Source organism: Vidua macroura, chromosome 14, assembly GCF_024509145.1.
Source record: "Vidua macroura isolate BioBank_ID:100142 chromosome 14, ASM2450914v1, whole genome shotgun sequence".
NCBI lineage: Eukaryota > Metazoa > Chordata > Aves > Passeriformes > Viduidae > Vidua > Vidua macroura.
The window spans coordinates 3,855,265-3,881,449 of NC_071584.1; the positions used below are offsets into that span (position 1 = coordinate 3,855,265).

Here is a 26,185-nt window from a genome sequence, read left to right on the forward strand (position 1 = left end):
CACCCGCCGTGCAGGGCTCCGTGCCTCCTGCTCCTATCCCTGCCCGTGCCAACACTCACACGGATGTGCCCAGGATTGCCCCTGACATTCCTGCTGACTCCCTTGGATTTTTGTTTGTGCTCTTCTGCATGTCCATAATTCCTGCTGCTCCCCCCTCCCTGCCCGGCCAGCACGGAGCAAACTGCACATCCCTCTCATCCCTGACGCTCCAGCCAGATCCCCCCCGTGCCAGCGGGACCAAACAAGTGCTCATCCAGCTGCAGGAGCCTTAAAACGGCGATGAAGCCCTTCTGAATCCTGCGTGGGCAGGGAACGCACGGCGAGGGAGAGGGGGAGAGCCGAGGAGCAGCAGCCCGGGGCTAAAAGTGGCTGTTGACTTCATTCTCCCATTTGGGAGTAGGTGGAGGAGGTGGGTGGCCGTGAGCAGAGGGGAGGCGGAGGGGGCAGCAGCTATTTCCAGCTGCACTCATGTGCCATTTCTCTCAGTGCCGAGATTTGAGAGAAAAAGCAGGAGGTGGCGAGTGGGGGGAACCAAAAAGGAAAATCACAGACTCTGAGCATGAGAACATGTTAAGGAACAAGAGAGAAGTCGTTACCAACAGCACAGCCCTGAGATTCTACCAGCACTGGGGGGTTTAAAAATATAACAAAACCCAAGGCTGCTGGGACTGCTTCCCTGCATTGCACACAAGAGGATACGATGGAAACGAGGCCACTGAGCAAGGGGCTCAGGTCAATGTGTGTCCCCAAAATTATGGTAAAATGCTTGCAGAAAGTCTCCCTCCTAATAAACTGCGAGGTTTTCTTGGTTCCCAGAGATTATGTAATATGTTCTTGCCTGCTGCTGCTGCTGCTGCTGCTGACTCATATTTTCCAAAATATATCTGGGAATGAAAGCATATGCACATGTGTTTTAATCCATAGGTTTCCCTGTCCATGTCCAGAGTGACCCACAGGGAGGTGCAGCGCTGCTTGCACACGAGTGTACACATGTGTGCCCTGACACGGGACAGCCTGGCAGCTGCTGGAAAACAGAGATTAAAGCAGCACTGCTTTCTGGGGCAAAGCACACAACTCTAACACAGTGCAGGAGGGACCAGGGACCAGGGAAGCCAGGGAGGGAGCCAGCAAAGGGAGAAGCACTGAGCACGCGCTGCCGACAACCTCCAGCCAAACCTGGGCTCTGGGGACCAGACGCAGACTCGTACTGAGCTTCAAATCCAGCTGGGAAAATGGGGTTTGTGGCAGCTGGGGCCACGGTGACAATCTGCAAATGGCAGTGGGCTGAGAGGGACATCAGGGGTGCCCTCAGCACGTGGCTCAGCAGCACCCACCCCTGCAGAGGGGTGCTGGGGGCAGCAGAGCCAGTGCTCTCTGAATTCCATAAATCTACAGTCTGGCTCCTGTTAATGCCTGGGAACACACTTCCCAATCTCTATGTGTGCACTGAAGAAGCCAGACTTCTCCTGGCTGAACATTTCTAATTCTAAGGCAGCCTGTTAGTTTTAAGCAAATTGGTTCCCAGCCTGCAGGTTTGGGAGGTTTAGCTCCTCTGCTCCATGCCTGGGTGTGCTTTTAATTCCTTAGGAAAGACTTTTTGACAATTCTGCAAAACTCTCAGTATCCAGGAGATTGGATCGATCTGCTGCTGGGCATTGGAACAGAAATCCATCTCCCCTGGACCAGAGGAGACTGAAAATCTATCCAGATGTCAGCCCCTGATCACCAAATCACAGCAGAAGCTCCGCACCAATGACAGCCTGGTTTCATGCACTGCCTGCTCCTCGTGCCTGTGTGCTCGGGCAAAAGCAGGGGACAGTTCCCCACACAGGGTCAGGTGACAGTGTCCCTGTCCCTTCTCACCTTAAATACACCTCTGGAGAGGGAACAGGCCCTCTCCTTCAGCCCTGCATCATCCTCATGCCCATAACAAGGGCTCTGGTGATATTCCCTGCCTTACGCAGACAGCACTAGAGTTAAGACAATTCAATTTTAACACCTAAAACTTCATCAGAGCCAACTGCTCCTTCTTTAGAACAACTTTAAAATGTTTCATCTGCATTCAAAACCGGTTTTATAATTGTTACTTTTTAACTTAATTCTCCTAGAACTTCACAAAGAACGAACATCCAGCATGCCTAAAAGGTTTTGGAATAAACCTTAAAAACAAACATTAAAGATTGATCACGCTTTTTCAAGATTATACTAAAACTGACTGAAGCTCAACTAGATAAGGAAAGAGAGTTGCATTAAATTAATCAGCACCTTATCAAGCCAGGAAGAAAGAACTGTAGATAACAAGCCTTCCCTAAATTTGGTATCAGAACAGAAACTTCAGCGCACGACGTACTGAGAGAACCTTGTCAGATTGACTGAACACAATACAGGGGAGTGGAGCAGCAGAAATGGCAGGGGAATGAGGTCCACAGAAATGCTTTGGAAAAAACCCTGTTTTCTGGTAATGCCAGCGAGAGCTGATGCTTTTGCCAAATGGAACAATTTTATTTGACAAAACTTTTCCCCAGATATGCCTGGCAAATTAACCCACTCTTATTGGGGTAGAAGACGGATCCTTCGGGGTTTGCTGTGCACTCCTGTTTGTGTGGCTGAGGCCAGACTGCATTTGCCTGATGACAAGGGAACAGTTCCATGCACAATTCCATCTTTTTGCTTTCCAAGCCCTCCGAGTTGGGCCCATTCCTCTTCTGGCATCTCCGGGCATGAGCTGCAGCCACTCTCACAGCTCTGAGCTCCCGTGCAGGGGTTCAGAACCCCCAAAACTGGCAGCAGCAGCAGCTTAACCCTTTGGATACTTTGGGGCAAACATCCCGAGGACTGGGAGCGAACAAACCCAGCCAGCAACACCCAGGGATGCCTGGCGAGGCTGCGGGCTCTCTGCGGCACAGGGCAGGACATCCCTGAAAACCAGACACTGTCCTCACCTCTCCAGGCGGGACAGGAGGGGAGCAGGGCTGGGGACAGAGGCCCTGGCAGGCGATAGGACAGCCAGGCTCGCTGCTTTGCCAAGCAGGAGCAGCGGGAAGGACATTCCAGCCTCAGTCCCCCCGGCAGAGCACAGAGCCCCGGGCACGCCGGACAGTGACAGCCTCGCTCCAGAAGGACAGGAGGACACCGGAGCACACACGGCTCATGTCACCACAGTGAGCAGCCTAGAAATCCACCTGGGGCTTTATCCAGGGACGAAAGGGGAAAACAAAGAGCCGGGCTGCTTGAACCGGGGTGAGACTGCTCTGCCTCCCTGGCACCGGGCTGCCGTCTGTCCCCAGCACCCACAAGGGTCATTGCCTGCCCTGCCCATCCTGGACAGGTCCTGCAGGAGGGGAAGGGGCTGGGGAACAGCTCATCCCTGGAGACCGAGCCCAGCCGGGCGAGCAGGGCGCCGAGGCGCAGATGCAGCTGAAAATAGCCCCACGCCGACTGCCAGCAGCCCATACGTTGTGTTATATATGTCTCAGCTGATGCAAAGGAAGGGGCAGGCGCTGAGCCACATGGCCCTTCACATGGGCACGGCCGCACTCGGCTGCTCCCGGCTCCAAAATCCCCCAAATGCATCCTGAGCCCGGCACCGGCCTGAACCCCGACACTGCCCCATGGCAAGGTTTGCAGAAAAACGAACAAGCCAGACCCCAAAAACGGTGCCAAACACCCTCTCCCACTGGCAGGCCACGCATCCTGCTCCAGATCCCAGCCCCACTAACCCCCATCCCAAAATGTGCCACTCTGCAACCACCCTGTGCCTCAGTTTCCTCAGTTCTGTGATAGCACGAGGGGTAGCTCCCCAAAGCAGCACACTCCTATGAAATTATATCCCTGCAGATAAACCAGAGTCAGTTGAGATCCAGACCTAATTCTTTAAATCCTTGCATGCACACACTCCCTTCATCCCCCAAAATTCTCTTTAATTCAGGTGGTGAAGCTTTCAGGCTGCCCAACGCAGTCCCCACCAGCACAGCTCTGGGGGATTCCTACCCTTGTGAATACCCCATCAAGGTGGTGTTTCTGACAAGGCCAGAATAATTCCCAGGAAAACCAGGAATAAGGAGCAGAGGCCACATGGCCCTTTGCTGGTTAGAGCAAACCCAGCCGTCTGTTGGTGCTTGCAGATTAAGACTCATTTCCACTCAGGAAAGAAATTCAACCACAACTAATAAAATAAAGACAATAAATCACGGTTCCTCCAGCAGCTCTTCCTCCAGGAGCATCTATTTTTAGTGGGAAGCATCAATCACCACAGCTCCTGCTATCTACAACAGCTCCAACAGGCAAAACCCAGGCAGGCAGAGCTGGGCCAACATGGGCACACACATGTCCCCCACCTGCACAGCCAGAAAGGGGACACACAGGAGAACATCAGGCATGGCTACACCTCAGTACTGTGTGATATTCCTCTATCCCAGATGGAAAAGAGAAACCACAAGGCAACAAAGGAACAAAGGAACGCACCCAAGGCCATATAGTACATCAGTGGCAAAGCCAGGAGCTGGCTCTGCCAGCCCTGGAACCCCTGCACAAGCACCCTCTTTAAACAGGACAATTCTTACACAATTATTAACATTTGGGAGTTTTCCTCAAGCTTCCCAACTTCTCCTCATTGGAGACTCTGCAGCTCCCAGACAAATCCTTGTGTTTTACCAAAACATCTTTCCCAACGTTTCACTGGGAGAGACGCTGAGCACGATGATCACAGCCAGCTGAGAAAATCCAGATAGGAAATGTAAAACACAGGAGCCTCCCTGGGAGAGATCATCATTCCAACACGGAGCACACGGCACGGCAGCACACGGACACACATGCAGGCAGGCACGGCACACAGAGCACTCCAGCTGAACACACAAACCGAGCACCACAACAAAATGAAGTGACAACACAGACAGGGGTTCTAGTCACAAACTGAAATCAAAGCAACCAAAAAAACAAAAACAAAAAAGCAAAACAACTTAAAAAAAACAACAAAACAAAAAACTTACATGGATTTTTGGCAATTTTCCTTCAGACATTATACACAGCAGCTGGGCTGTGTACTGAATACCTGATCCAAAAAGAAATATAACCACATTATGCAAACAGATGGGGGCAGGAGTCAGGTGAACATGCAGCTCTTAATAACAGTCATCTACGGGCTGAGAAAGCACCTCTGCATTCCCACAGAAGGGCTGGCATCGGAGCAGATCTTCATTCCCTACACGGCAAAAGCCAGGGCTGTGCTGCTGCTATCCCGGGGGGAAAAGCCAAATGGCAGGACAGGGCAGAGCCACCGCGTCACAGACCTCGGAGCTGTCCCATCCCCTCCAACTTGTCATGCAAGGTTTTAAACAGAGGTGGGAAATAGCCAGGGTGGGGGAGGAAGCCTTGAGAAACCTGAAAGGAAAGCATTTTATCTGCCTTAAAGACAGAGCATTAAAAACGCCGTGCGGGCAGGACAAGCCGGGATCATCCCGACACTTCAGCTTTCAGGGAAGCACTCGGAGAGGGGCACATCACCCTTTCCCTTGCCGAGGAGGGTGCCTGAATCTTTAAGACGGCGGATTGCTGCTCGGGAGGAATGGACTTTTTATGGACTGTGGGAAATGGGGGTTGCTATGATACAGGCAGAGGCATCTTCATGAATCCTGTGGCAAATAACATTGAATCCTGCTTAAGCAGACAACAGCAAGGCAGGTCTCCCATCACCCAGCCTCAGCAAACACACAGCAGAAGCACTGAAAGAGATTATATGCATCACAAATATGCTTTTTGCAGACAAATTCATATTTTTTTTCTTTGGGGCCTTATTTTCCAGAGGGTCAGCACTTTGATTCCTTTAAAGGAATGATCCCCCTGCCTCACCCCTGGGTCTGAGCATCCCCACAAAGGTGAAGAAACCCAGAGCAGTCACGGGTCAGAAGCGTCCCCAGGGACCCGAGCGTGACCCTGATGGCCCCACAGAGCTCCAGGACACGGAAAGCTCCAATCCCAGGGAATTTCACAGCATGCAAATGCCACCCGGAATACTGCAGGCACAGTCACTTAGGGGCACAGGGATCTAGTGGGGACTGGCAGCGCTGTCACCCCAGAAAGCTCCCAGTGCTCAGCAGAGGCTGAGCCACTGTGCCCAGCTCGGCAGGATGGAGGGGCTCCCGCACGCCTGGAAACACCAAAGTGCAGCTGCCAAAATACAAAACTGGGGCTGGGGCAGGGCTGGAGAGGTGGTCTGAGGCCTGGCATGGGAAACAGAGCTGAACAAGCAGCAAGCCCAGCCCTCACTCACTGTTTCGCCTCTCACTTCCTCTCTTTTCCCCCAAAATTCCAACAGGAAGCCCAAGGTAACGAGAACAGTGCTGCTACAATAACAAAGTTTGCTGCTGCCAACTTTTCCTATTGCTCTGCATTAACTTTCCTTCTTTAACTCCATCAGCCTTCAGGAGGATAAATGGCAAAAAGTTGTAATAAAATCACAGGAATTCTCCCAAGCACATTCCGTGACGGGAAGAACTCGGTTCTCGGCACTCCCTCTCAGCAGCTGAGCGTGCACAGCCCCTTGGCCTCTCCATGCAGCCCCAGCACAGCCCCCAGGATGGAACCAGGGGGCACTGCAGAAAGAGCCGTGGGGCATGGCAGGAACATCCACCACCAAACATGCACGATTCCCAGATATCTCCCCAGGAGTACGAGCTCTGGATCAAGGAATGCGCCCAGGAAACAGCGGCAGGCACTGGGCATTCCTCGTAGAAATCATATTGAAAGGTAAACCTTAGTGCCAGAGAGCCCTGAGAAAATAAACATTCAGGCACAGCTATGGCCCATTGTAACTCGCTGGTCAGTTTTGGGTTGGGTTTTTGCTCATTCTTCCACCCTTTCTCCTCCAAAACCCTTTGTCGCTCAAGGCTGTTCCCCTGAAAAGATGATTTGGCTGCTGTTTGATCAATTCCCTCTCCATGGTGATCTCAGCTCACTTATTACTTTTCCAGGAGATTCTGCAACCTATAAAACTAATGACACAGGATGGCCAACAGGTAAATAGAGCAAATTTCAGCTGTTTAACAACCCAAACCATCGTCAGCATTAATTTTATTCACTAGGTTTTTTTTAGGGAAGAAGATTGACTCAGTCCGTTGTGAAGTGAAGCAGGTACCTCTTGCAGATAGCTACAAGTGAAGAGAGCAAACGGAGCCAGCAGGCACCGGAGCATCTTCCTGGGCTTGGATCCCTGGCTCCTGCCTTTCCTCCCACTAAAACTGCCCCATAACACTTTTGGGGACGATTGTTCCCACCCTGGGACTCAGAGAATTTTTTTTTCTCTTTTATTTAGAGCTAAAAGCACTTTGGAAGTGCCACATTTGCAGGATTTAACTCCATTTCCAATCATGCCACCATGGAAAAGCCGTCGCCTCCTGAGCCCTGCTCGGCATTTAACTCCCAGCACACAAACCCCCACTGGGAAATAACTCCATGTCTCCATCTGTAACCTCCAGCTTTGTCTTTATCTATCAGTTACATGATTTTTTTTTCAAAGGACATCAAATAAACAATAGACAGCTGGAATAAGCATGAACAAATTAAATTATCAAGGCAATAAAATTCCAGTGACTATCAGCAAAGATAAAAACATTTTCAAACTGATATTTTTGCCTGTTTTAAGCAATTCTGATTTTTCTGAAGGGTGAAATAATATATTTAAAAATCCTGAAGATCTCTAATAGAAGCACAGAACAGAGATATATTTTCCAAAGGAAAAGGCATTACTCTTTTCAGACATTCCCTTCGTATTCTCTCCAAACTTCTCGTGCTGCCACTGGATCCCCCGCCAGCCCTGCTTGCAAGCTGTAAACATTGCAATGTCGGGCTAGAAGCACCTCTAACTGCTGGACACCTTTCCAGCAAGCCCGTAATACACAACTTAGCACTTCATTTTCCAGAAAATCAATGTAAATAAAGTCACGCGAAGCAACCCATCTCAAAAGCTCGTTATCCTTGAGGTGGGCAAAGATTTTTCTTAGATACATTCCACAAAATTTGATATACACACACACACATGAAAAAGACAAAAGCAAGCCAAAATCAGATCTCTTGAAAATCAAAGCAAAACCCAACCCCTCTGTATCTGTTGCTTTAGCAAAGAAAAACAAAGCTGCATTGCCCTTTCTCCCTTTGATCTTTCCTTCCCAATTTGCAGAGACAGAAACCACGTACAACCAGAATAAAAACCCAGCAGGTTATGTTTTGGTGCCTCTCACATCTCTAAAGAAAGGAGCTGGGTTACATCAGTGTGGACATAGAATTTGGAGGCTTTGGGGTTGAATATTCAGAAATCAAATCAGATCATCACGGCAACATAGATTAATACAGTAAATAGAATTTTTCTCTTTTTTTTTTTTTTTTTTTTGGTGGCTGAATGTTATTTAGCAAAGATTTAATCCTTTAATAGGATTTCTCAACCACCACCCTCCCCCCTAAAAAATGCCCATAGCTCGATTTCATTGCACACAGCAGCACCTCTCACCTGGCACCTACATGGTTACTCTCACAGACATTGCACATTAACTGCTCGCTAGAAATCGCACACAAAATGACTTATTATTAACTTGAGCCTCTATTTCAAAGGAAAGCAAAACAACACAGCCAGTGCTCACCACAGACATATCATTTTCATTCTGCTGCTGCCTAAAGAAGCACAGCTCTGTCTTGCTAGCACAGAACCACGGAGGACTGGATCGCTATTATTATCACATTTAAAACCCCGGCAAAAGCAGCTACACTTACAGGCATACTTAAAAGACAAGACATGACAAAAGATTTAGGGAGAGATAATAATACCAACGTCATACATATCACAGCGAGGCCATGTTGAAGCTCAACGCGTTTCCCCCCTCAGTAAGAAATCTCTCTCTCTCTTTCTCTCTCTCTCTCGCCTTTCTCTCTCTCTCTCTCCCGCTCGTGCTCTCTTGTTGAATTGCTAGTGGTAGTAGTAGCCCCCAACAGCTCAGGAGAAAAAATCCATTTAACGAGTGCCCAGGAAGAACATGAGTATGACATTCACAAGCAATAGCACCACAATCACTGCAAAAACGACCACCGTTTGAACATCCAAGGTCATGGTGCAATGCAGAACACTGTAGTGTTCGAGGTGTGGGGCTGGCAGATTTGGAGAAGTCAACCTCTGCTCTGTAAGACTGTCCATACATCCACCATGCTAGAATAGAGGAGAAAACTGTTCCTGGTTTTGGGTTGGTTCGTAATGCTTTGTGCTCTGCCTTTAGTTTCTCCCCTATCTGCTGTCTCTAGCTCATTCTGAGCCCGCTAAGTGAAGCATCATCACAACCAGTGAGCACTCGGGATGCAAAATCCTTCCTTTAGGAAAAGAGCGAGCGCTGTCTGCAAGCTTCTCTCTCTGTCTCGTCCCCCCTCTCTCTCCGGGTCTCTCTCTCGCTGGCTGGCTCGCTTTTTAATTCGTCAAGCCAGTGCAGATACGGAGCCCGTGTGAGTGTGACAGCTCTGCAAGCTGCTGCGGCTGCATCCCTCGGAACGAGGCGGACCCTGGCGCATACTAATCAGCTCCAGTGACCAGGCAGCGACGGCATCCTGGCTGTCACTCAAACGCAGAAGGAAGCGCTGGCTCCATAAATACGCGAGGCTTCCGCCCGCCGTGACAGAGAGCGCCACGCAGCCGCGGCTCTGTCCCGCGCTCCCGAGGCGGCGCGGATGCTCCGGCCAGGCGGCTCCCGAGGCGGCTCCCAGCGCTCCGAGCCGCGCACATCCCGCTCCGCACCGCCCCGGGATGCGGCTGCCCTGGAAGCGCCCAGCTTCCCTGGAAAACACAGCCCCGAGAGCCGCTGCTGCTGGGAGCCCGCTCGGAGCTGGGAGGGGAGAAGGAGCAAAGCGGCCAAAATAACAAAAAGGCGACTCATGGTAACCTGGGAATTCGCTGTGGGCCTGAAATGTGGGAGATGGGCAGGGGGAATCACGTTTTAGCTCTGTGCAATCGTTCTCCCATCACGAATCCTATAACCTCTCCCCTCAGCACTGCACTGGCTGTCTCCATCTAAGAGTTATACTGAATTCTGACTCTACAGACAGAAATCTATAAAAGGGGGGGAGGACAGATGGAGAACCTTTATTCCTTCTGCAGCAGCCAGAAATGTTCATTCCTACATTAAAATCACACACACACACACACTCAGGGTTTATGGCCCAGGTGCCAGGTGCTATCCCAAACCCCAGTCTTAGCTCCCAGAACCAGCAGGTACCTCAGAGAGGCATCACAACGCACACAGACCAGATACGCTCAGCTGGAAAAAGCAAATGATTTTCCAGACAAAGACAAATATAGAAATGCTGCCAATGCATATGCATAATGCACTAAAATGTGCATCCGGGGGCTGAGCACGGCACCTTCCAGGAAAGCTGCGCCTCCGAACGTTCCCACACAGACATGAGGCCAACAGGCACCACACAGCACCTCGTTTGTTCTCCTGCAGCAAACGGTGGGAGCTGGGGAGCACTTTCATGTCTAAACGTGGCCAGCTTCATGTTTTAACCTCAGCCCCACCACCAAGGGCAGCCTGTCCTGCAGTGTCCTTCCAGGGCACCAGCGTTTGGGGAAGGGGCAGGGGGTGATGCTCCTGCCCCAGCTCACCATTCACACCAACACCAAACCCAGCTGTTTCATGCAAGGCTTGGTTTCATTTTCTCTCTGTGACAGAGGGCTTCCTCAAAAACAGGAGGGTCCTGTATCCACCCCAAACACCATCAAAGGAGAGACCATGTCAGGACTGGGTCTTCACAGGGTTTCCCTCGGTGGCCTCCTGGTTTGTGCCAGACCAACACTCAGGCAGCACCATCCTGCTCATTTCTGACCAGCTCTGGAGCACGTGCAGGCTGTGATGCTTTGCAGATGCAGAGGGTGGGTTGTGTTGAGCAGCATTAGAAACAAGAACAGTTTGGGTTCCTTGGGTGGTTTATTTTGGGTGGTAAGTGCCAGCCAGAGCCTCTGTCCAACATCTGAGACCCCTGCTCCATCCAGGCAGGGAGCTTCTCATTCAGGAGGACAGTGAAAAGCCCTTTTTCACCTGTAAAATCACAGGAAGCTGCTTTAAATCTGCCCCAGGCTGCCCTGTTAGCACACATGCCAGGCTGGATCCAGGTGATGGACGTGCCTCATCCCCAGCTTCCAAACCTGCATTTTCTATCAAGGATCCATTTTTAGGATAGTCAGTCTGTCTGATATAATTTTAGACTAATCACAATAGCAAACATAGAATGATTCAGGTTGGAAGGGACCTTGGAGATCGTTTAGTTCCAACATGTAATAGACGTGGAATATTTATTATTATTGCTACCATCCTTTCCCAAAACAACACAGGCAATTTTCCAAAACATAAACCTGAACTTACAAAAACAGCCAGGAAATTCCAGTTTCAGTCTCAGAAGCAGCAATGACTTCCCCAAAACATACAAGCAGCCTGAATCTAGAGGGATTTTATGGCCAGTTTATCTTTTCCTCTAAACTGCAGTGAGCACAGAGGGAGCCTGGGTGTGGAGCACAGAGGAAATGTTAGAAGAAGCCCGGTGGAGATGTTCTGCTGGTCCACACCCCCCCACCCCCCACCCTCCCCAGGGCCTGGGGACCCTCAGCAGCACAGCCCATCCCTGGCTCTGTCTCCTGCAAGTGCCAGCGAGGTTTCGCGGCAGAAGCCCTGAGGCTTTGCACGGAGCCAGGGGAGCCAGAGCAGGGCAGGGGGAGCAGCAGAGGCCGGGAAACCTCCAGAACAAAGGTGCACACCTCACACATGCTCACTAACCACTTCCGGAGCCCAACGGGAGGGTTCCACTGCCAGCACCGAGCCTGGCAGGGCTGGGGCTGGCATTCTGCAAGAGCTGAGCCACTCAGAGCGCGGGGGAGGGCACGGATTACAAACAGAGACACAGAGACACAGAGCCAGCCCCTCCTGAGCTGCTGGCCCCAAAACCCCCACCACGGGAACCACGGGGGGCTGCGGGGACCCCACGGCTGTGCTGCCTGCCCTGGGGAGCCTGGGGGATGCTGCATCCGGGGGATGCTGCACCCCGGGAGGCTCAGCCACAGCATCCCCTTGCCCAGGTGAAACACCCCCTAAAAAAGATCAGGCAGGAAAGGCCCGGGTGCCTCACCTCACCCAGGGACAGCATTGGGGCTCCAGAGGAGGCTCTGTGTGTGTAACAGCAGCACAAACAGATTTACTGCAGAGAAGTGTCTATTTAAATTATATTCACAGTATTCCCACCAGTACTTGCTGCTTTATATAATTTCCCATGCCTTCTGCGTGCACTAAATGTTAATTTAACTACGAAAATGGATGGTACCTTGTCTTAGAAGCCTTCTTGATAAAGCACACCTACACAGCAGGGATTTATATAAAACCACGGTAAAGTTGAACTTCATGGAATTCTTCCTGACAAGTTTGGTCTCAGGTTCTGTACAGAGCGAAACGAGGAACGGGAAGATTTGTACCAGTTACATAAAACACCACGTCCCTCAGTGCACAGAACACGCAGGAGCCTTGGGGAGCACAGTTTGTGATGCAGGACCAGCAAGGGCTGGACCAGAAAGGAGGTTGGATTTTCAGCACCTCTGCGGAGGGACAGCAGCCCGGGAAGGAGCCGGGGCTCCCGCCCCCATCACACCCATCCCGCTTCGAATCTGCGCCCATCTGATGGACACGTGTATCGGACAGGGAATTCTGGACACCCGGATAATAACCAGAGGGGCCCTACACTGACATTAATTACAAAACAGGAATTTTGGAGCAAGCCAAGGAAACGGATGATGCCAAATCCTCCCGTGCAGAACGCACCAGCTCAGCCTTGTGACCACGTCTCCCTCCAATGGACATCTCCAGTAATTAGCACATCCCACTCCTGCAGCTCAGCAAACACAGCTCGCACTCGGCAGCCAGGATTTGGGGCTGGAACGCTTACAGCTCCTGGATTCCCCGTGCAAGGTTAGGTCCCAGGTCACCACAGGAGGTGCCAGGACAGTCCAGGGGTGTGGGGCTGTGCACGGTGTCAGCTCCAATTCCCTTTCCTGCTGTCGATCCCTGTGCAGAGTTAACAACCTCCACTCTGGGACAGGCAGAGTGGAGTGACTTATTTTAGATGCCTAACCTTGGAAGAGGAAACTCAGACTAAAGACTGTGTCATAATTACAAAGGAAGATCATGTTTTCATTATGTTGTGTTTCCTACTGTTAAGACTAACATGAAGAAATGTCAAACCACACATACAAAATAAATCAGATAGACTCCTGAGAGGCAGTCTGGAGAGTTAGATGCTCCTGTGGCAGGGATTTGTACCCTGCTGGGTTTCCTTTAGACTGGTCAGGGCTCTAGTTCATCACAGACAATTCCAATTGACTGTGAGGTGCAGAGTCCTGTCCCAACACGCCAGCTCCACCTTCTATTACCTGGGAAAATGAGCCACTAAACTCTCAGCCTTAATCAACCAGAGAATTCCAGCCATGCCGCTGTAGGAAGTGGTGTGGCAGGGCTCTGGGATGGCACAGGAGGAGCCCAAATCTGCTGCCCTTTGGCCAAAGGAGAGAAGTCTCAGTGAACTGGGGGAAATTTCACACAAAACAGTGTGGCTTGTGAATCTGAGCAGGAATAAAATTGCTCGGGATGGATGAAATCCATGGCCAAGGGGAAAACACTGCTGGTGACTGTCAACCCCAAACTGCTTCAGCTCCTTTGTACTCCTGCCTGGAGCACAAGCCCCACCCCAGAGCTTTGTGGCACATTGAGGGAAGTTTAAACTTCTCAGTTGAATTAATCCTGCCCCCAGGAAGAACAGGCAGCCATGGTAGGCAGGGATGTGTGAGCACCTGCTCCTCCATTCCCAGTGTCCCGTGTCGGGTGCTCACAAACGCTGCTGTGACGTTGGACACCGTGGGAGTGACTCTCAGACTCCAGCAGAGATTATAAGAAAACCATTAATTTTTTGTTTCCTAAATCTAGGCAGGAATTAAGCTTGGGGTTTCAGAGATTAAAGGCCAGCGAGATTATGATTATGTTTCCAAAAAGGAGGATTTCCTTAAGCTGGGAGTTGCCTCTTTTTCCTTTCTCTTCACTGAATGCCTGACAGAGCTCTCTTTTCCATCCTGGGCCAGATGGGAGGCACCAGCCTGCGAGCTGCAGAGCTGCTGCAAAGGGCAGATTTCTTCCTCAAGAATCTCCATAATCTTTTATGTTTATGGAATGGCTTCATGGGAAGCTTTAAAAATCCCCAAATACCTAAAATTTCTTACCCAAACTGCAAAATGGAGGAATATGTGTAGAGACTTGGACTTGGGCCTGATTTTGGCTGTGAAAAATCAGCTTTCCAGTCACCCACAGTTCCTTGCCTGTCCATTCCATCCCTAAATGGAAAGCTTCCTCACTGTCCACATGAACTTGGGACTTTTTTCCAGTAATTTCCTCTTTCTAAAGGACTGCATAAGTTGAGAGCCAGCAAAGTAGTGGAGTGGGAGAGAAGGTGGATGTGGGAGAGCACAGGGAAGGACCACATGAAGCAAGATGCCTTGTGGCAAGGCCAGGAGTGCTGGGAAGAGAAGAAATTAAGTTCCTTAGCCCACTTTGCAACGTTTAGAGCACAGAGGGCACTGCTGGAGGTTGAATTCAGCTGCACCTGCATGACCACCTGGCCAAGAGCTGCACAAAGCTCAGAGGCCACAGGGAAGGACCTGAGCATCTCTGGGTCACTGCTCCAAGCATTCCAAGAAAAAAACCCACAAGAATTCCAGCAAAAGATGGGCAGCAGCTGAGCCACAGCAGCAATGTCCCCACGGAATCAGTGCCACAGCTCCTGGGACACTACACAGACCATGCTGAAATGGCACAGAGAGCCTGTCTGGAGGGGCTGAGTCCATTGTGCTCCTCTGGATTGCAGTGAGAACAACTGATCTCCTGTTTTTAAGTTTACTTGAACTTAAAGCATTAAGACAGACTAAAATCTCCTGCCCCTGGCAATGGTGTTGTGCGAGTGCTTTCTGCTCTCTTTGCATCTACTGCACACTCCAGCCTGCACTCCAGAAGCATCTTCGGACTCCCAATGGTGAAAAAGAAAATAAACCCCCCTCAAATCCTGCAGAAATCAGATGTGGTAACACCAATTACCCTGGTCACAGAGAAAGACTTCAGGGGCCAAGCAAGTTCTGTTTAAAAGGACCCATCCAATTCAGATGCTCGCTTCAATCTTATGTAAGTTCTCCTTGTCTGAAAAAACCTTTACTCCTTAATTTCATTACTCAGCTTTTGGGCTCACTGTTGAGCCTGGAAAAAGGTAAAGAAAACAAAGCCCAAACTGCAAAAAAAAAAAAAAATAGAAGCCACGTCTATTCCTTCGGGGAAGGCAAGTGCTCCCTCCAGGCAATCTGACAGTAAATTGCAGAATCTTCACATCAGAACATGTCTGGGCAAAGTGGTGTGTGAAAAAAAATTATTACGTGCTAGAAACTGAATTCTGAATTCTGAATTCAGGGTCAGTGTCACCCAGAGAAATTCAGCTGCACAGGCACAGGGAAACTCTTTGGCATGAAAATCAAAGGGTGCATTTCAGCACCTGCAAGGGAATGAGGACAAAAAGCGATCGGCCAGAGCTCCCTGCAGCCTCCTCACCCCCCTCCTGCAACACTTGGCTCTGGCTTCCCTGGGCTTCTCCTTGTCAAGACACCGAGAAAAGGAAAAACCATCTCATTAAGAAGCTGACCCATGGGTCTCATGTTCTTCACACAAATTAACACAGAGAATTGGATGTGTTTCATAGAAATCGTTTTCTCCCCCTCTCTCTGCCTCCCAAAAAAAAGGAGAGGGAACAGCCTATTGAATCTGGCACTCTTTTAATGAAGAAAACAGTGCAAGCCAACCCAATGAAGTAGGAACTCCAGATGGATAGCAGTAGGTGTATGAATAGAACATAGCGCACTCATTTTTATCAGCAATATCAGCATTAAAAAAGAAGTTTAGAGCCTTTCTCTATTTTTTTTTCCTTTCTCCAAGCGAGGCAGGTAGGCTCCATTCCCTCTCCCAGCTCAGTGGGATTCCTTGCAGTGAGAGTGTGCACAGGGTGCTGCCTTCCAGGAACAGCCAGCACTGCCCTCATGCAGCTTGTGCCAATGTGGGACAGCCAAGGGGACACTGGCCATGCCAGAGGGATCCCAGCTGTGCCAAAGGGACCCTGGCTGTGAGGGATGACAGGGACAACCCCCCCTGTGTGGGACACAGCTGCACACACAGGCAGAGGAAGGCACCTGGTGCTGTGCTGGCTGCTCCAAGCAGCACATTGGCAGTTCTGTGTTGGTGATCAGCAGCTCCAAGTGGAAAATCCAGTGGGATGGAGCTGAGGTTTGCTGTGCTGCCTGGAACACAGCCCTGCAGGAGTGCTGAGTGCTTCAGGTGCTGCCTGAAACAACCAGGCAGAGAAGGTGCGGTGCGATTCACTGTGTGCCCAGCGTTATCCTGGGTCACATCCCAGGAATTCTGCAGTGTGGCAGAATGGGGAGGAAGGGGCTGGGATCCCCTCTGAACACACTTCTGTACAAGAGCACAACTCCTTGGCTTCAGTGGGAGTCACCAGAGCTCCAGTCAAGGAATTCTTTACTTCTCATCCAGACTAAGCTGGAGATGTCACAGCCTGAAGCTGCACTCCTGCCTTTCCCAGACATGGCACCTTGGCCAGTCCCTACTAACACTCACCTTTCCTCTCCCTGCCCATATTACATAATAAACATCCTTTTTTTTTTTTTTTTTCTTAAGTTGTCTTTTCATAACAATAGAAACTATTGGAGCCCGAGATAACTTGATGAATTTTTCCTATTATCTAAGAGCTTAGTCACTCAGGGAATTAGTCATGTTCAAAATAACAGCCAGGCTCAAAGAGATTCAGAGCAACCATTCCAGAGCAGAAGCAGCTAATGTCATAAATACATTAAGATGTCAGCTTGAAGCATTTCAGAGATTTTTCAAGAACTGTTTAAAAAAAGAAAAACCCTTTGATGAGATACAAGGAAATCAGGTTCTCGGCAGTTAAAAAACCTTGTGGTTTGCAAAGGCTGTAGAGCTCAAACACAAACCTTGAGCAGGAGGGACAGATGGACATGGTGACCACATGGGGTGTGTGGATTCCCAGCAAGCACAGCCTGCTCAGAGCTCCACGAAATACTGCTTCCTATGCCTATGGCACCCTCCCAGGGTTTTCCAGACACTCCTGATGTATGTCAGGAGACAGAGGAGTTATTGGCATGTCTCTTATCCAGCAGGTGGGAACTCCATGGAAATGGAGCCAGGCCTCCTCCCAGCCCCTCCTGAGACTGACACAAGGACAATCATCAGCATGGAGCATGGATTTATCAAACATTTTTATTTACCACAGCATCAGCTCCTTCTTAACCTGGCCATTTGGCATAACAGCACTAGCAAGAGGATGTAAAAGGTTAAAGCAGCCCCAAAGTGGAAGAGAAATGGAAAACTGAACAGCAACTCTGTAAGAAAAATCCCACAAAGAAATGCATTTGGTGGGATGGATTTGGGGCTTTGGGGGCTCCATAGCCCTGCAGCACCCATGGAATTCTCACTGCATGCAGAGCTCAGGCAAGCCAAGCACCAACTCCAGTGACAGGGGACCTGGATGAACAGGAACAAACTTCCAAACTTCCCACTCTGCTGTGGAAATCCCTCCCTGCTGAGGCCACAGGGCATGGAGAGTGGGCAGCATCCTCTGCAGGACACCCACAGCACTCAGGAGCTTGCCTGGGACTGCTCCAGCAGCAGCCAGCACTCCCTGCTCCCTTTGATCTCCACAGGAAAACTGCTCTGGGCCTCTTCAGTCCCATTTTTCCCTAATGCTTGGATACCACAAGCTTCTCTTTCCATCCTGCCCTGACCTGGCTGCTCTCCACCAGCTGCTTTTGTTTATCCAAACTTTCAAAACCAAAAGTCAAACCCAAACTGCTTTTTTTCTACTTTTCTTTTCCAGACTTCACATTGAGATTTTTAGAATTACTGAGTGCAAAGAGTACTTTGTATTTCCAATACCCTGTGATTTTTCAGACTGCCAAGTGGAAAACAGTAAGTGAGGAAAAATGCTGCTGACCTGCCCCACTCAGGGGCATCTCCACCACTTGCAGCATTTGGCCCTTTGATTCACTGAATTCATTTTCACCATATTTTAGGTTGTGATGATTTACAAGAGTTTAATTTTTGCTTACAAGTGAAATGGAAAATATCAACAGGAGTGTGATTTTAAATATTTCAACAACAGGCAGTGTAAAAATATCACTATTTATGGCTGTAAAAGAAAAAAGCTGGGACTGCACCTGTTAAAGATGATGGCTGCACTCACCTGAACTGTCACAGGTACAACATTAAACCCAAAAGGAGACCCTTTGTGAGGAAATACCATGGAAGATTCACACTTGTGTTACTTGCAATACAGTCAAAGACTTGGGAAAAAAACTCTGCCCTTGTCAGATAAAAAACTATTCCAGAAGAGGCTATATTTTCTCCTGATTTAATCCAACTCATTTTATTACCATGCTGGATCAATACCCTCTGAAGAATGCCAAAGCAAAGAATCATTGCACTCACACACTGCTCAGATGTGCAGATTGATTCTCATCACTACCAATGACAATTAGTTGAATTTTTCTAGGTTAGGAACAGATACTAGAGAGTTTAGCAACGTGGTACCAGTGAAGCATGGAAAACACCCCCGTGGGATGCCAGCATAATTGGCAAAAGATTAATTGTTTAAAAAATAGGAAGCAGCACATGCAAAGGAGGGAAAAAAGAAGCTCCAACAGCTTAATATTATGGAATAATAGCTTGGGTTTAGGGGCTGATTTGGAAAAAAAAAAAAGCCACCTGCCACAGGAACAAAAGGTACTATCACTTGTAAAGCAATAGTGACACGCTTCTTAAAGATGAGTAACTCTGAAAGGGAGCAGATCTGAGTCTTGAACCCGAGCTGAGAACAACAAAAAACAACATTTTGAATAAATCAGTGCTGTGCAGAATTTGGGAGAAATCAGGCTAAAATCCAGGTTTTGACCAATGTGCCTCAGCAGAAGAAAGGGATGCTGCCAGAATAAATGTGTATTGCTGGTCTTTAGCAGCACAGAGAAAATAATACTGGAGTAAAAAAGACACCTGAAAAAACAGAGACGCAGTGCCCATGGAAATGGGTCCAGTGACGCTCAGAATGAAAGGCTGAGGTTGTGCATGGCATGGGAGGCTGCGTGAACAGAGCAGCCAACCTTGACTAAGGAGCAGAGCTGGTTGGTAATTCCACAGTACATTTTAGCCAGCAGACTGAGGTGATAATATTCCCACTGAATTACTGAAATGCAGCTACTCCTGGTGTGGAATAACTCACTTGTTTAGCACAGTCCACCAAATGATCAACATCTGAAGTACTAAAATTTCAAATAACTTACCAGTGGGGACAGCAAAGAAAACCTGCACTGGAGGGAATACTGCTATCCACACTGGCACTTGGGCAGGACATCTGGACCAACACATCTTGTCTTGCTAAAGGAGCAGAACTTGTAGGGACCAAGTGTTGGCAGGACCTCGGCTTTAGGTGCTCCAAGGGCAGGAGCCCCTGAACCCTCAGGCCACCCATCCCCAGGGAAACAGACTCCTCACCGCCAGGGACTGCAAACATATCTGCTGGATTTATCCTATTTGGTTCAGTTTCACGTTGCTGCTTTGAAATAATTTTTTATTTTCAGATATCTGGAGATATGTGGACTATCTCCAAACACTGCTGAGGCTGTTGAACGGCTGTATGAAATACAGAAACCACAGCTCTCTCTTTTATTTTTCCCTTGTTAGAAGGAGCAATATTGGGAAAATCCTGCTTCAAAATCAACTAACGGAGTTTTACTTTCCCCCAAAAATATCTTCTATTACAGCCTACAGTAACCACTGTAATTTCTCTCAAAAAGAAAGCAAAGATTAGACTAATGAGAACAGAGTAACACAGCCGGCAGCAAGGAAGGAATCTGTGAAGATGAGAGGACAAGAAAGTGTCAGGTCCTGTGCTGTGTCAATTAGAAAAGCACTTCGTCCTGCAGCATGCCCAGCCCCTCCCCAGCGGGGCTCAGCAGCCACCTGGCAGAAGAGGGAAAGGGAGGCAAGAGCATCCTCCGGCACCACTTTTTATCCCTGACAAGGGGGGCGGAGAGGGGCAAAGTGCAGGACAAGGAGGATAGAGGAAGGAATCCCATCCCTCCGGATGCTCCGAGGGTGGACGGCGGCTCAAACCCCCCGAGGTGCTGCTGGGTGGCAGACAAGCCTTAAACAGGACCCTAAACAAACGCGTGTTCCGCTGCAGGCTGCTGCCTACACCCCACACGACACTGCCGGCACCGCCGAAGCCTTTCGGGAGCACAAACCCCCCCGGCCCGTTTGTGTGAGGAGCGGAGAAGGGATGGAGGGCAGCGGGAGGACGGGCGGCGATCCCTCCCAAAGGCTCCCCGCTGCCAGTGGCATCTGCCGGTGCCCCCGGAGCCGGAACGCGGGGGCTGAGCCGGGTGACGCCAGCTCGGCCTGAGCCCGAGCAGTTCCGGAGCCGGGACCGGCCCGCAGGGATGCCCGAGCCTCCCGCAGCACGGAGAACGCAGGGAAGGGCAAATCCAAGAGCACCTGCAAAGGCCGGCCCCGCACGGAGCCGTGCGGGAAATGCCAGTGCAAGGGCGAGCTGGGGCGGGAGGAGGATCTCACAACAACCGCATCGCTTCCCGGGGAAGTTCCTGAATGAAACGGAGGGGCCCTGCTGGGCTGGGGGAACTTCCCGCTTCCCCTCGGCAGCCGCAGCCCTCCGAGGCGGCTCGGCTCGGCTCGCAGGGCGGCAGGAGCTGCCTTGGCGGGGCTGGCGGCTCTGCCGAGCCGGAGGAGTGTCTGCCAGGCTGCTGCGGGCGCGTCCAGGGCTCGGCACTTCGGGCTCCCCCCGCACCGCAACTCATCATCCGGCGGAGGGGCACGGCTGACAGTCCCGGCTGCCCCGGGCAGCACCCAGCCCTGTGCCGGCACTCCTCTCCTCCAGCGCTCTCCCACCGCACACCCCACACGCCGGGGAACCGGGCAAATCCTCTGCTTCCCCCCCTCCGAACCCACCGGCTCGCCCTACGGAACCCCCTCCCACGCCCCGAGGCATGCCCACCCTCCTTCCTCTCTTTTAATTTCTTCTTTTGCTCAGCAGTTGGGGAATGCAGAGTCTATAAAATGGCTACAGAGTGATCAATGGTTTCAAGGACAGGGAGTAAAGGAGGAGTCAGGAGATAGGACGGAGGTTCATTTCCCTGTCAAAGTACTGCAATAAGAGGAAAAGAGAAAGACATAGCTACCTGAACTCACCATTCCTGTTCCATCCCTTAGCCACTGCATCTTGCTTCTGATGATGTCCTTATTATCAGAGAGGGGAAGAAAAAAAAATCCCTACTGCCTGGCGAGAGCTGGCAGGAAAAAAAAGAAGCCCCCCCACCCCCACCCTAGCCTGGAGCTTTCAGTCAGCCATCCCTCAGCCCGGCAATCCCGTGCCTGTCAGGAGCACGTTATTAGCAGCCTCCTCACTACCTGGGATTGTGCTTATTTATTTCAGTCACGGACCGAGGGATTTGAGGGGAGGGGGATGTCCTCCTTCTTTTTTTTTTTTTTTCCCTGCCGTGCTTTGAAACTCTGCAGGAGGGGAGGGGAGTGGAAGCGAGAGGAGGGAAGGGGGGACCGATGTGAACTTGAGGAGGGGCCCCGCAGGGGCCCTGGGCACCCCGTGCCCTCCTGCCGTTGGCCGGTCACCCTCGCCCCCAGCGCTGCAGGACGCCGGCTCTGCAGATCCAGCACATGCTCCACGCTCAGCAAGGGCTGGGGATTTTGCTGACGTTCAAAGGACAGTAGGTTCTTGTTCCGCTCTCCACATGAAGGATGAGTCCCCCTCCCACTGAAAGCAATGCTCCCGGCCCAGCCCAAGCGCTGCACCTGCCCGGGGTGATCCTCCCCCATCAGCGGCGCCCTGCTCCCCACTCTGGCTGTTCATCCCCTGCCTGCTGCCCCGGATTTTCCCCACTTTCTGGCCACAGCTGCAGAGTTAAGAAAGCAAGCGTTAAGCGTTGCTCATCGATCCGGCCACCCACCACGTCGAGGGAGAGGAGCTCGCTGTGTCTGGCGCTGGTTAGAAGAGGCGGCGGCAGCATATGGGATGTGTAGAGCCAACTGGGAACGGGGCTGAATCCTCGCGGATGCTCCAGCTGGGACACGCACATCGACATGGTCCTCCCCATGGTGGGGACAGCACACGGGGCTGGCAGGACTTGGCCAAGGACGCTCATGGCGCCGGTGGCGCAGCCCTTGCCGCCATCCCGGGGCTCGGTGCCCACAGGAAGGGGCAGCCCGGAGAAGGACTGACACACCCCTGAGTACAGGAAAATGCCCCACCAATATTCCCAAAATCCCCTCTTTGGCAGCTGAGTCTGCAGCTGGCTTCAGGGACAGGAGAGGGCAGGTAGGAAACGTGGAGACAATGTGGGGAATGGCTGGCAGCGTGCTCTGGGCACAGGCAGGACACTGGGGACACTGGACATGCTGGATCCACGCACAGGATATGCTGTAAAATCTGTGGAGGAGCTCCAATCTCCTCAGTTACAGCTGCAGAGGATTTAGGGTTGTGTTTGCATGGGTTTTTTCTCCACACCTCAAGGGCAGAAGGGCATTTAGATCTCCCGCTCCTGGCCTCTGGAAGAGTCAACATTTTTCCTGCAGCTGGAGATTTTGAGTCAGGGAACAACACGCAGCTCCTCGTGACTGCCACTTTCTGCTGGTCCTGTGCCACTCAGCAGGATCAGAGCTTAGGTGTCTTCACTTATTATTCAAATGGGACAGACCAGAAGTGCAGGCAGGACTGAAGGGATGCTGCCCAGCATCTCTGCACTACTGGGGCCCCACTCAGCCTGCTCCAGTTCCATCAAGCCACATCCCATCACCTTTTGCACAGGCACTGACAGCCATCATTATTCCCAGAGATGGCTGACAAAAGAAGGAGTCAGGAGGCAAATGCTTATAGCTGTCCAAACTTTGGAATTCTGCCTAAGTTTTGAGTGACAGAAACACCAGGTTGTCACACCAGGTAAGTTATTTCCATCCACAGGAGGGCTCTGGTTGGAAAATCCCACCTCTGACAGCCACTCTGGAACATGTTGTCAGTCAGGGTGCTCTCTAGGGAGAGCCCCATCTCCTGCAGCAGGTGATGGCCGCGGCTTTGTGCAGCCCTGGAACTCAGATCTCACAGGTACCTCACCTGCTCGGGATGTCAGACAGAGCCAGCACAGCCTCACCAACTGATTCAAAAGCTGCAGGGGCTGGGAGAGCTGGGACAGCAGAACTGACAGACAGACATCCTGAGTGGACATTGCTTCCCTCAGAAACTTGGACTGAAGACGGAGCAATGATCTCTAACTGAAGGGTAAATATTCTTTCTACCAGGAAATACTAAATGAGATCTGCCCTGTTGTCACCACACACAACAATGACCCTCTCAATCACAAAATCAGCTTTAAACCATGCACTGCATCATCCCAGTAACTGCACTCACTTTGGTCAAAGTTACACCCTGGCAGTGCAAAGGGAAGGGGATTTGTCTGGCACATCCCACCCTGTTGCTCGAACTGGGAATGTGGATCTGGAGGAGGACTGTTACACACAAGCAGAATGATCCCAGTTTCTCTCCTCCTGCCAGCTGTTGACCAGGCCTGTCAATAAGGCTCATATTCCACTGTTTCACTCCCTATGCCTTGTTTACACTAAACTGATTTGAGAAGCAAACCAAGAATTGCCAGGTTAGTTCTTGCTCCCTACGAAGGTGCTGAAAGGCAAGAGTGCCCCAAGATCAGCTAAATCTCTGAATGGGCAGCAGGCTGCACACAAATCCCATCCTGCCCAGAGCACTGGGGCAGCCGTTCTCTCTGGCACAGGGAACCTCAGAGAGAACCCAGCTGCATTTCCCTGCCAAGAAAATGCACCTCTGCTGCCTCATTGTCAATGCAAAGTGCTCTGCAGGCAGCCAGCGGGCAGGGGACCAAGCCCAGAGTCCCTGCCAGAGCAGAGGGAGCAGGGAAAAGCCACCTGTGAGCTTCTTCTGGGTCCTGTGCAGGGCCAGGAGCTGGGCTGGGATGATCCCTGTGGGCTCCTTCCAGCTCAGGATATTCAGTGACTCGCTGATTCCCCACTTCCCCCCACTGGAAAAAAGCATCTTCCAGGGAAGGGCACCACGTGCTGACTCCCGTGCCAGGTGTGCCAGGGGATGCTGCAGCCCAGCACACCTGAGGGCACAGTGGGCTCTGTGCCCAGCCAGCACACTCCAGACATGGAACATTGCCAGGCACACCCCTGAGCTGGGTGTGAGTCACAGAGCACTGTGGGATTGTGCCACGGGCACTGCTCTGGTAGGAAAACCAACAGTGCTCACAGGGAAACAGAGGCAGCTTTCAGGGTGTGGTGCTTGGGCACAGAGCTTGCACTGCAGGCATTTAGCCGCCAAGAAAATGGGATTTCTACCACGTGTGTGAGCACGTCCCACTGGGGAAGCAGGGACAAGGCTTTGCTCAGGTGGTTTGTCTGGGGGATCACTCCAGAGGAAATCCCCAGGAAGAACTGCAGGATTGCTCATCAATAACACAATGTCTCAGTCAGGCTCAGCAGAGCTGTGGTTTGATCATATTTGACCTGTCACAGCCTCCAAAAATGTCTTTCTCTCTCCAGAATAAGGACCAAAATCAGCTGGGGTGCTCCACCCCCTGACAGCCCAGCCCAGTCTGGAGTCTCCTTGTGACTGCCAATGACACCAATAATGGGCAAGAACCTCCCAGGGGAGCAGAGAAGTGAAGGCAGGGGAGGAAGGGGCAGTGAATACCTCTGCAGTAGCAGTGACTGCCTGAATTATCAGATTAATACCACTTCTCCACGTGGAACTTATTTTCTCCGAATTCTCTGCAGCTGGAGAGCCGCTCAAAAGCCAAGCAACTGGGTATGAGCAGGAGGACACTCAGCATCACACCACAGTGAAACAGCAAAAATAACCTCCATCCTTGTGCCTCATCCAACACATCTGGAGTCATGGAAATGACACACAGGAGACTTTACCAACATTCCCACTGCAATCCAATCTCCAATCCAGCCCTCCCAGAAGCCACCCTGCTCTGCCACCATTAGTTACAGTATTGCAGGGCAGCTTTTGGGAGCAGAACCCTGGTTTGAGACACCCAGAACACAGCCCTAGGATCCCAAACATGAAGGTTCCTTTTCCTGCAGCCTTTGAGAGCAGCACTGCAGGATTTCACCTGCCTCTCCTCTTTTCTTCCTGCTATTGTGTTACCACATCACCACTGAAATCTCCTTTAGCTCTTCAAGGCCTCCTTTCCTTAATCCCACTGGAAGAGTTTTGCTTTAAACCACTCTGGATGTGGGAACTTTTGCCAAAATGCTTTTTCCTCCACCCTGCTGCTGTTTTCATGAGGGGATTTCCCTTCTTTTGCTTTTCACCCACTGTCTTCCCTCCCCAGCTACGATGCTGCACTGGACAACATCCCCCAGCCAGCACCTCCCCATTGAAATTTCAGCCTGGAATTTCCTCACTGAGGCAGGAGAGGCTGGCAGTGCCCTTTGGAGAGCCTTGCCACACGCTGGTATTTCACTGCTGCAGAAGGCAGATGTTCTTCATTCCATATCAGAGAGCACAAATATGTTCCGGCAGTCATTGTCTCTATTGAACTGCAAAGAACAGGCACCAAATCCTACAGGTTAATTAATGAGAAAGGAGGGGAATTTGTCTAACCTCTACTAGGAGTTATCCAGCCTGGCTTTATAAACCAATCAGCCACACTATACAGCTATGAAACACGTACCTTCCTGCAGGAAAAAAAGCCCAAACCCCATGGAATACTCTCATAATGGCCCAGTGCCTCCCTGATTAGCACAGCAGTAACACAGCGCTTCGGGCTCTTGCAAAGTATTATTATTATTTATGGTACATTACAAGGGAGTTTGTTTGTTCTTTAATAGGAGATGACATATTCAGAAGCCCAGATACGAGTGTCCTCCTGAACTAGCTCTGACACAAAGATAGTTTCAGTCATAAATTATAGAATCATAGAACCATAGGACTGGAA

General features: G+C 50.8%; 1 protein-coding gene across 6 annotated transcripts in view; it reads right to left on the reverse strand.

The window, feature by feature from the left end:
• Window positions 1-26,185, reverse strand: part of ARHGEF9 (Cdc42 guanine nucleotide exchange factor 9) — a 191,727-nt gene that overhangs the window by 95,566 nt on the left and 69,976 nt on the right. The window contains exon 1 of one of the 6 annotated variants that reach the window (XM_053989983.1): window positions 8,826-8,914. The exons of 4 other annotated variants lie outside the window; for them this stretch is intronic. Coding sequence is in view for 1 of the 2 variants with exons in the window: in XM_053989982.1 (XP_053845957.1) it covers window positions 8,819-8,827 (9 nt within the window). In the remaining variant the exon portion in view is untranslated. Of the gene's footprint in view, window positions 1-8,818; window positions 8,915-26,185 lie in introns of those variants that run through there. One more of the 6 variants, XM_053989982.1, reaches the window with a different exon arrangement.